This window comes from Varanus komodoensis, unplaced genomic scaffold, assembly GCF_004798865.1.
Source record: "Varanus komodoensis strain SLA01 unplaced genomic scaffold, ASM479886v1 scaffold17, whole genome shotgun sequence".
In the NCBI taxonomy this organism is placed as follows: Eukaryota; Metazoa; Chordata; class Lepidosauria; order Squamata; family Varanidae; genus Varanus; species Varanus komodoensis.
In genome coordinates, this window is record NW_025335505.1 from 12,654,231 (window position 1) to 12,665,663 (window position 11,433).

The 11,433-nt window shown below is 40.7% G+C and overlaps 1 protein-coding gene across 3 annotated transcripts in view; it reads right to left on the minus strand.

Moving 5' to 3' along the window:
* FAM210A (family with sequence similarity 210 member A) overlaps nt 1-11,433 on the minus strand; it is a 19,484-nt gene extending 8,051 nt beyond the window's left edge. The window contains exons 1-3 of one of the 3 annotated variants that reach the window (XM_044426365.1): nt 11,332-11,433; nt 8,882-9,066; nt 4,578-5,073 (exon numbers count right to left, since the gene is read on the minus strand). In XM_044426365.1, the coding sequence (XP_044282300.1) occupies nt 4,578-5,047 (470 nt within the window). In that variant the 5' untranslated portion in view covers nt 5,048-5,073; nt 8,882-9,066; nt 11,332-11,433. The other 2 variants (XM_044426363.1, XM_044426364.1) reach the window with 2 other exon arrangements.

Here is an 11,433-nt window from a genome sequence, read left to right on the forward strand (position 1 = left end):
GATATTTCTCCCAGCAATCTTAATTCCAACTGGTGATTCATCTAGCCCCGCCTTTCTCATGATGTGCTCTGCATATAAGGTAAATAGGCAGGGTGACAGTATACAGCCTTGCCGAACTCCTTTCTCAATTTTGAACCAATCAGTGGTTCCGTGTCCAGTTCTCACTGTTGCTTCTTGACCCGCATATATGTTTCTCAAGAGACAAAGAAGATCGTCTGGTATTCCCATCTCTTTAAGAACTTGCTACAATTCGTTGTGATCCACACAATCAAAGGCTTTAGCATAGTCAATGAAGCAGATGTTTTTCTGGAACTCCCTAGCTTTCTCCATGATCCAGTGTATGTTGGCAATCTGATCTCTGTTCCTCTCCCACTTCGAAATCCTGCCTGTACTTCTGGTAGTTCTGGGTCCACATACTGCTGTAGCCTAGCTTGTAGGATTTTGAGCTTAACTTTGCTAGCATGTGAAATGAGTGCAATGGTGCGGTAGTTTGAACATTCTTTGGCATTGCCCTTCTTTGGGATCAGAATGTAAACTGGCCTTTTCCAATCCTGTAGCCACTGTTGAATTTTCCAAATTTGCTGGCATATTGAGTGTAGCACTTCTACTGCATCGTCTTTTAAGATTTTGAATAGCTCAGCTGGAATGCTGTCACCTCCACTAGCTTTGTTGTTGCTCAGACTTCCTAAGGCCCATTTGACTTCACATTCCAGGATGTCTGGCTCGAGGTCAGTGACCACCTCATTGTGGTTATCAGGGATGTTAAGCTCTTTCTTGTACAGTTCCTCTGTGTAATCTTGCCACCTCTTCTTAATCTCTTCTGCCTCTGTTAGGTCCCTGCCATTTTGGTCCTTTATCATGCCCATCTTTGCATGAAATGTTCCCTTCATATCTCCAATTTTCTTGAAGCGATCTCTGGTCCTCCCTATTCTATTGTTTTCTTCTATTTCTTTGCACTTTTCATTTAAGAAGGCATTCTTATCTCTTCTAGCTATTCTCTGGAATTCTACATTCAATTGGGTGTATCTTTCTCTTTCTCCCTTGCCTTTTGCTTCTCTTCTTTCCTCAGCTATTTGTAAAGCTTCCTCAGACAGCCATTTTGCTTTCTTGCATTTCTTTTTCTTTGGGATGGTTTTAGTTGCTACCTCTTGTACAATGTTGCAAACCTCCATCCAGAGTTCTTCAAGCACTCTGTCTATCAGATCTAATTCCTTAAATCTATTTGTCACCTCTACTGTATATTCATCAGGGATATGATTTAGATCATACCTGAGTGGCCTAGTACTTTTCCCTACTTTCTTCAGTTTAAGCCTAAATTTTGCAACTAGAAGCTCATGATCTGAGCCACAGTCAGCTCCTGGTCTAGTTTTTACTGACTGTATAGAGCTTCTCCATCTTTGGCTGCAGAGCACATAGTCAATCTGATTTCTGTGTTGACCGTCTGGTGATGTCCATGTGTAGAGTCATTTCTTGGGTTGCTGGAAAAGAGTCTTTGCTATGACCATCGTATTCTCTTGACAAAATTCTACCAGCCTGTGCCCTGCTTCATTTTGTACTCCAAGGCCAAACTTGCCTGTTATTCCGGTTATCTTTTAGCTTCCTACTTTAGCATTCCAATCCCCCAGGATGATAAGGACATCATTTTTGGGTGTTAATTCTAGAAGGTATTGTAGGTCTTCATAGAACTGGTCAACTTCAGCCTCTTCAGCGCCAGTGGTTGGGGCATAGACTTGCACTACTGTGATGTTGAACGGTTTGCCTTGGATTCGAACTGAGATCATTCTGTCATTTTGGAGATTGTATCCCAGTACTGCTTTTCCTACTCTTTTATTGACTATGAAAGCTACTCCATTTCTTCTGAGGGATTCTTGCCCGCAGTAGTATACCTGATGGTCATCTGAATTAAATTCACCCATTCCTGTCCATTTTAGTTCGCTGATTTCTAAGATGTCGATGTTCAGTCTTGCCATCTCGTTTGACCACATCCAGCTTACCTTGATCCATGGATCTTACATTCCAGGTTCCTATGGAGTATAGATCTTTGCAGCATCGGACTTTCCTTTCACCACCAGATACATCTGCAACTGAGTGTCCTTTCGGCTTTGACCCAGTCACTTCATTCTTTCTGGTGCTACTAGTACTAGCACTCCACTCTTCCCCAGTAGCATACTGGACACCTTCCGACCTGAGGGGCACATCTTCCGGAGTCATATCGTTTTGCCTTTTGGTACTGTCCATGGGGTTTTCATGGCAAAGATGCTGGAGTGGGTTGCCATTTCCTTCTCCAGTGGATCACGTTTTGTCAGAGCTCTCTGCTATGACTGTCTGTCTTGGGTGACCCTGCACGGCATAGCTCATAGCTTCATTGAGCTACACAGGCCCATTTGCCACAACAAGGCAGTGATCCATGAAGGATCTTTCATACTGAACTAGAAATAAATCAGATAAATTAATGTTTTGACTTTTGAAAAGCATGGTTCTTGATGATGCAACTTGATAAATATGCAAGGTATTCTAAGTAATTAAATTTAGAAATGAGAATCCTAACATTTACTACCATCATTTATATTCTTATACAAGATATAAACATGTAAACCTATTTTACATATGTGTTTGAGAAAATTCTTTAGCATAATTTACAGCTCAATTCTGGCTTACTGAAAAATAAGCTCTACTGAGTCCCAGGGGGCCTATTCCTTGCTAGATGGGCATGGGGGTTGCAAATAATGGCATTAATGCTGTAAAGGGCAGAATCCTAGGTATGTCTAAGATAGAAAAAAGGCCTGCAAATGTCCAGGGTTGTCTAACCACATGCTTGGCTGGTGAATTCTGGGAATTATACAACCTTTGTTAATCTAAGCATGCACAGGAATGTGCCCTTGGTGATTCTAAAGCATCCTCTGGAACATAATACAGATTATGGAGGCATACAGACAAAGCTTGCTACAGAAAAGTTTCATTTTAAATTATTATTATAAAGTGCTTGATTTACTACTGAGTGGCAAAGAGATTAGACTACAGAAAATAGATTATATCTCCATATTATCCTAATACTGAGATCTTTTGATTAGAATGGAAATATTCATAAATAACTCAAACTGTGCAATGTGAACATTGAGCAAAATTAGAGCATTCTCTGTATGTCCTCTTTTCAGTTCCAACAGATCTTTCCTTAAATATGTCAGTCTATGCTATTTATTCCATCTTCATTATCTTTACATATTATACAATACAAAAAGAATGTTCCAAAAAGTCTTTTGAAATAAAGCTAACATTGAAATAGAGATTAAAATATAGAAACTACAATAAAATGCTCTAACAAATATTTCTATTACATAAATAAATTGAAAGTGAAATTTCCTTTATGTCAGTAGAGAATCTTTTTGAGTAAAACCACTTAGAGCTCACTCTGATTTATGGAAAGATTCCCTTACACAGTTAAGTAGTTGTATATATGCTGCTCAATCTCTCATATCTCGAACCTTATCAACTTTCTTATTTTCATTGTATTTCCTTTTGAAAATCTTTTATTTTATCTATTGTGGAAGCAGAGTTGTGACATGATTAATGCTGTCCTTAGAGTATTTAGAAAGCCATATCTGGTATCTTTTCTCAGGAACTATCCTAAAGATTTCTAAAGCTCCCTCCTTAATTATGTGATGTCATTATGGTCCTTGGATTCAGGATTTCAATGGGTGAAATGACGGTCGCTCCTTAAGATTACAGAGCCCTTAATATATACTCTGTGGTAGTTCATCTTAGTTCAGGCAATATGCATTGTCCCCAGTGAGAATGTTAGATAACTTGCAGTTAACAAGTTTCATTGTTCTGAAGGAAGCACTAGGCAGGGCTGTGTCTTCCCTGCAACCCTTTATTGCCTGGCTGAGTCCATGCAACACATATACATTTCTTAATACAGTGGTACATCAGCTCACGAATGCCTTGGTTCACGAACAAATCGGGTCACGAACAAAAATTACTGAAAAATTTTGACTTGGGTCGCGAACACCGCTTTTGACTTGGATTGGGAACATCTCCCAAGCAGGGAGATGGCCACGATCGCAGTTCCGTTCATGCAAGGAAGGCATGCGTGATCAGAGGCGCGCTACTACAGGAAAGCACATCCCCCAGCACATCGTTTGCGCCCATCTCTCCCTCCCCCAATGTGCCCACGATCACACCCATTTCTCCCTCCCTAGCCCCCAGTGCTGGTGGACACCTGCAGGGATGATAGGCAGGTGCAGGGATGACAGGTGCAATCTCGGTCGTGCTGGGGGGGCAGGGAAATGGCTGTGCTTGGGGTGGGGGGGATGGCCGCGATCTTTGTTGTTGTCACTTTGCTTCACATTTTTCTGATTTCAAAAATGGTTACAGAATGGATTAACCTTATTTACACTGAACCTTATGGGGAAATTTAACTTGGCTCACGACCAATTTGGGTCATGACCAGAGTCCTGGAACGGATTAAGTTCATGAGCCAAGGTACCACTGTATTTAATAAACACCATATTGTAGAAGTGTTCCTGTTAATATTTGCTTGAAGCTAGTAAAACAATGATTGTGAATTCAGCACTTACTTTAAAGCTGCATAGTAAAAGGTGCCAAACCATATGCTGGAAGTCAAAAGATGCACTGGAATTAGAACTTTGCCATACTGTTTAAACGTTTTCTTGAATCTCTGCACAAGACTAATTGATTTGTCTTGTAAGGGATCAAGCTCTATGGAATTTGGTTCTCGATGGCCTCTCTGTTCTGTGTTACTTCCTGATGTAAGAGAAATCTCTCTCTTTAGTTCTTTATTGTGAGGATCTTCTGGCTGGGATGATGCCTTGTCCAAAAATTCTCCTTTCTTGGAAACACAAGCAGCAGCAGATGCATGTAGACACTGGTGTGGGAAACGCAGAGCTAGAGAAATCGTCTTCTGTTTAGTTGCAGGTAAGGAAGGCTGTCCTTTTAAGTATGGAAAGATACAGGTGCGATTCAGTATCAAGCATGTCTTATAGGCCAGCTGAATTTTTGTCTGCATTTTGATTGATGGCAATAGCATACTGAAGAAACTCTTGAACACAGCTCCTAAGAAACGTTAACAATAAACTGTTAAGAATAAGTAAAAATTGTTCCAGATACCATGATTGCAAGATATGATAAACATACTTGAAAAACAAGTTTTGGAAAGCTCCTTTTTGCAAACTTGGAGACATTCTAGCAATGTGACTTTTTTGTCTAATCAGGAAAGCCCAGCAGTGTAATTAAATATAGAAAAATATGAAACCGCATCTTCTGAACACAGACAGGATATAATACTAGTACTCGACATACGCTTCAAGCATTAGTGCTTAGGGAAGTTTAAACTGTTGATTCTGACTTGAACAACTTTCTGGTGGTCAGTGTTGTAAAAATCTTAGCCTGGCTTATTAGCCAAAATCGTCATTTACTGTTGTAACCAACCTATCCTCTCCTGAGTTGTGAACAAATGACCTAGGGAAAAGAGACTTGCCTTATAACAAACAGAAGGTGGAAGCAGTATCTTGTAAATACTTCCTCTTACAAAATTCCAAAAGGAGGAAAAAATAGAAGAGAAAATAGAAGTTTCTTCCTCTTTTGCAAGTTTGGCTTTAGGAAAAATCATGAGCGATGCCATGCTGGTGCAGAAACCAAATGGAAAGGAGAACTAATCTTTATTCCTCCATTTATTTCTCTTCCTCTGGGTTTTTCCACAAAAGAAAGTACTATAGTATGATGCCATCTCTAAAGGTCCAGTTTATAAAATAAATGCCACCTCCCTTTTCCTAAAACTGGATTTTAGAAGTGGTACCAGCTGCACATCACTATTGCTTCCTGAATGAAAGCAATACCTTTTCTTTCCTTCACAGAAGAGGGACAGTTCCTTCTCCCTTCCCATGAGATGTTTTTGTAGGAAACTGGAAAAGTTGCAAAAAGTCAACATATAGAAGATAACTATATTTTCTCTTGAGATGAATAAGTAGTTTCCTGTTGGCAGGGCTATGGCTGGAAGCACAGAGGTGCTTGCTACTAGTGAAGAGGCAGTGAGTTTGTGGAATCCAGCCAATGATTTAAGGTAATACAGCTAGTAATTAGGCTGTCCCACTCATTCTATGATATACAACGTTAGCTTCATTAGTAGACTGTTTAACAGCTGAATGGAGACTTATTTATGCACCTTAAATCCATATATATATTTTAGAAAATGAGTGGGCCTTTCTCAGCTCAATAGAGCTGTCCATTCTACATAATAACACTCTACATTCTGTATATCGGATTATCTGTCTCTCCTCAACTGGAATTCTTTTTCTCCATCAATGACAAAAAGAAAAGCAACCTGACTAGAACTAAGGAGCAATGTTTACACCTTCTGTTAAAGCAGGGCAAAAACTACTCCCTGTTCATGCAGTTATTCATAACCTACAAAAGAGAACCATGTTCCGAAATGCGGGGTGGGGGGAAGCAAATTCTAGTAAGTTTTTTTTGGCATGAATGCAGTCTTTCCTTTAAGATAAGGCAAAAGAAGGGTTTAATGTTTTCCAACTGAGGTTTCCTTTTTAGAACTTGATAAAAAAAGCCAAGGCTTATAAAAAGAAAACACTTCACCCTTGCTACTTCGTCTTTATTGCAGTATAAGGAACATCTGATGGAAGCACTGTGCAAGTCTAGCAAGTGGAAGAGAATACTTATCAACAAACATATGGGCTCAGTGTAAGATCAGTTTTAGGCCTTATGAAACAGCTCAGAAATAGACTGCTATGACTGAGAGTTCCATTTACCATTTAAAAAAAACCCATATAGAAGGACTCATTCCTTGCAAACCATATCTCTTATTAAATCATAAAACCAGCTTCAGCCCTTTGTATTTCCAGGAAAGCCTGAACTGCATCCCTTCCGAAATCAGCTACCTTTTGCCTGATGTCTCCTCCAATGACCCACTGACTATCTGCAACCCTAAATAGTAAATCTTTTTTTACTATTGTTCTCCTTCCTGCATAGAACATTTTTTATTGAGCCATTTCCACTCAACTGACCTATATTTACTGCTACAGCCTCCTTTACTTTTCATGTGAAGCCCTTTATTCAGTTTGCCTGCAGCAGCAGTTGGGTCAAATAAGCCAGAAACATATAAAGGAGTCAGGCTTACGACCGAGTCAGCCCTCTGAGCATGAGAAGCTCCAGTAACTTAAGTTTTCCAGCCTCATGGACAAAGTGTCAGCATACAAATGAGTTAAGCACCCATACAAGTTTAACAATTGGGTGAGGTGATCAGGACAACAGACTCGTCCCTTCTCCTCATATAAACAAATATGTATAAATATATTCCACATATTTCTGTAAACCTCTGAATTATAAAACTTCTCATAATTCTAAAACCAGGGATCATCCCATGAAGCTGATTGGTGGGAGATTTGGGAAAGGTAAAAGTACCTCACACAGCATGTAGTTAAATTTCTGCAAGCATTAGTGATGGTCATGAATTTGGATGGCTTTAAAATGGGATTGGAGGGTAAGGGTATCCATATCAATGACTATTAGTCCTAATGATTAAATGCTACATCTAGTATGAGAAACAATATACCTATGTACACCAGTTGCTGGAAAACATGGGTAGAAAGGTACCGTTGCACTATATTCTTGCTTGTATTTTTACCATGGTTGGCCATTGTATTAACAAAATGCTGGACTACTGATCCAATAGGCCTCTTCTTATGCTTTAATATTCCTATCTGATTGTCTGACAACAATTTTAACTGATCTCAAGCAACAGGTTAATTTGCAGGTGTGGTGTAAAGCCAAATCCATCTCCACTGCCCAATAATTTAATGTCTCACAGATCTGATTACCTGCATGATTTGATATAATTGTAAGGGACCAGCAGTCAGATTAATTTCAGTGATCATAATCACCATACTTTCTGATGTTCATTCCCTATAGAGACCTACATGTACAGCATGTGTACCTATGGTAGCAGCAGCAATGTCCTACTTAATACTGAGCTTTTTCTGCTTTGAGAACTAAAGAACCCAACATATAAATCCCTACATGTAAGCACCAACTGTGAAATGCATTCATTAGACTTCATGAGAAGCCATTCTGGAAGGCTTCTCAATTTTCAGAAGTTTGTATATGCATGCATGCAGGTCTAAAAAAGTCCAGTCCTTATATAAAATACATAAAAACTATTAATCACAGTGTATTGGCTTAAAACTCATTCCATAGTAGCATTCTCTCGTGTCCTTACAGTAAACTAAATAGACCGATTTGAAGTTACAGTCTGCCCTCTATTGTATATTTCCCACATTACGACTAGAGAATCGTAATTAACCAGTAAGGGTATGTCAAAAGCCTGCAGCCTCTGCCTCCAATCTTATATTCCATTTCTTCCAGCCTGTCTGGAAGCAAAGATAAGTAAACATAACAAATGGTAGCAACTTCTAGTTTCTTTGATTAACTATATCTACCTCTACCATTTTATCAAGCAAGGGAAGTTAGGCCATAATGAACCACATTCTAGCCTTACTAAAAATAGGAAAATACTTTCAGCAAGTGTAGTTTCCAATCATCCAGCCTCAAAAAAGATGACAGAGTTCGGGAACTTGGATAAGGCGTGAAGAGCAACATAACCAAACAAAACTGATGTTATGTTTGCAACAGAAAACTAGGCATGCAGAAATGCTTGGGAATTGTAGCTACTCCAATAAAACATGTTTAATTGTAAAAGGAAACACCACTAAGGCGTTCAGTTGACAGACAATACATTTTTTACACTCTTACAGAATAACATGTCACTGGCAACATCAGATGGTATAACTTAAGTCAAAGCTATAGCAACACTTTGACAACAGTAAAACAGTATCAGTTTTGAGATACCTACCTATTTACAGCACTCTTGGAACTGAAAAATTGCCACAGGACAATGCCATTGAAGATTTATTATGTTACTGGATCACATTCACGATCAAGTTGTTGAACTTCTGATGTACCAGTGAAGGTCACAAATATACTAGACCAGACATTATTCCAATATAAAGATTCTTCGGGTTCCAGATAGAGCAAAACCTATATAAAAGTTAAGACATCTTTCAAAAGAAAGCAATTTGCAGGCAAGCATCAATAAAGGAAAACATTACTGAGTTGAGCATACTGTTGACCAGCCTGCATTAAGTGTCCCAAGTAGGCAAAGTATCCAGCCTAGTGTTCTTCCACATGGTTGCAGCTAACTGGCATAGAACTGCCCAGCTAACCATTAAGAGCAAGAGGGGAATGGGATGATGGTTACCTCCCAGGATAACCTGCACTGTTGAAGGCATCCAACACTTAAACTGTGTAAGTATTCATAGTGTTGCGCAGCAGGAATGATAATGTTTATACCATTGAAGGTCAGAAGATAGACTAGAGATTTTGTTGTTGTACTACATTCCCACCTTAGAAGTAGAGGCTGTATCACAGCAGAGATCAGGGAAAACTCCATACTCAGTTCACATAGCTACAGTGCGGTGTGGTCATTAGAGTACTGGACCTGGCACCCGAGAGTTCTGAGTTTCAGTCCCTCCTTGGCCATGAAGCTCACTGGGTGAGTTGGGCCAGTCTCCTATTCTCAGTCTCACCTTTCCCTACCTAACACATTTGTTGCTGTGAAGATAACAATGGACTATGTAAACCACTTTGGGTTCTTCACAAGAAGAAGAAAAAAGTAGGTTGTAAATACAATTCCACACACAGGTGCACTGAGCCTACCAGGACTGCTCCCTCCTGCAGAAACCACCACTCCTAGGCGCTTCAGCTAGGTCAAAGGGGAGGTTCCCAGGGTAGGCTCCATGAATCTATTGCCTTTCCCAGTAGGAATGGTTAGGGATGCGTGGGATCCTTGGGAACCACCCAAGGCATCTTAGTGTAGTGTTGCCTGTGGCATGTAGTATTGTGCCATGCGCAGAGGGCTTCGAGAAGGAAAAGCTTAGGAAAGGCTTCTAAAGAACAGCTGAGGACACCTTGCAGGCTGAAGCTTTTCCACCCACTGCATTATACTATTTAGTATATTTTAGTGTACAGTGTCTAGAAAAACAAGACTAACCAAGCATCACTTTTAACTGTCAGTGGTAAGGCCACTTCTAGGGTGTGAAGTTCTTTTATACTTTACATTTCAGATTCTACATAGTCAAGGTCAGTCTTTGGGTGACATGAGTTGGCACAGCCAGAGACTGACAAATATAGATGGTTAATATGGTATGAAACAACAATTGTCACAAGTATTTAGAATTAGTTCACTAATAAACATTCATTCCTGAAATGGCCACAACAATACATAAAAGAATATTAAGTATTAGATGACATGAATAACTATTACCATACAAACCACAGAGATGTCTAGAGAACATCAGACAGAATGCCATCATTTTGAACTTGGAAGTATATAATACAATCCAGATTGTTTTTCCATTTCAGATTTGTTTGTTCTTGCTTAACCTCTGGCCAATCCCTCCCCGCAAGATCACGCAATTCAAAGGCTTGCTCCCAGAATTCTTTTTGTTTTGCTGTTAGGTTAGTGCCAATATCTTTATGGGCATCAAGTCATACTGGAAGTACTTTGCTCCCTGTGCTATGCTACAATCGAGGAAAAACAAATGTCCGGTAACAAATGAACAAGCACATCTGATTCTTGGAGCAAAAGCCTACCAATTGCACTTGGGCAGACAAAGAGCGGGCACAAGAACCCTAAGCAAATTTTCAGGATCTTTAGTTGGAGCACATGCCCGGGGGAGCACGTGTCCAGCAAACCATTCACACGTGCCGTTCAGTGAGTGGACCCTGGTTTAAGACAGCTCCCGCAATCCGTTGCGACCCTTTCATGTAAGAAATACCCCCAGATCAACAAATTTAAATGTTAGTTTGCTACTGGTTACCTGTTAGGATTGCTAGAGCTACACCCAGCAGGTCTGGCGACACCAAGCACGGTTTCACTCAGCCAGCCGAGCAGCATCGCCTCCCCTCCCTACGCCTTCCCACTCAGAGGCACTTTCAGGAAAGCCTTCCAGGGCTTGGCAAGGACGCTGAGCAATCCCTCCGCAAAGGATACGGGGCCAAGGCACAGGAAGAGTTAAAAGCAGCAGGATGACGAACGGCCCCCGCCCCCTACGTGCACTACAAGGGGCAATCGCAGCAATAATGATAACAACCTTTGGAAGACATTCCTCACAGGAGCAGCACGACCACGGAGCGCTCTAGGCCCGATTCTCATTCCCTTGCCTGGCCCTTACACGAACAACGTGCCATTTGCTAGCCCATCCTCTTTCCCACCTCATGCGCCTAGGCTGTGCGCATGCTCACCGCAAGGCTCCCCTGGGACTTGTAGTCCTTTCTTCCGCTTCCTGGCCGGCCGCATCTCTTGCTAGGTCCGGGGAAGGCAGACACGCTCGGCACGTAAGTCCA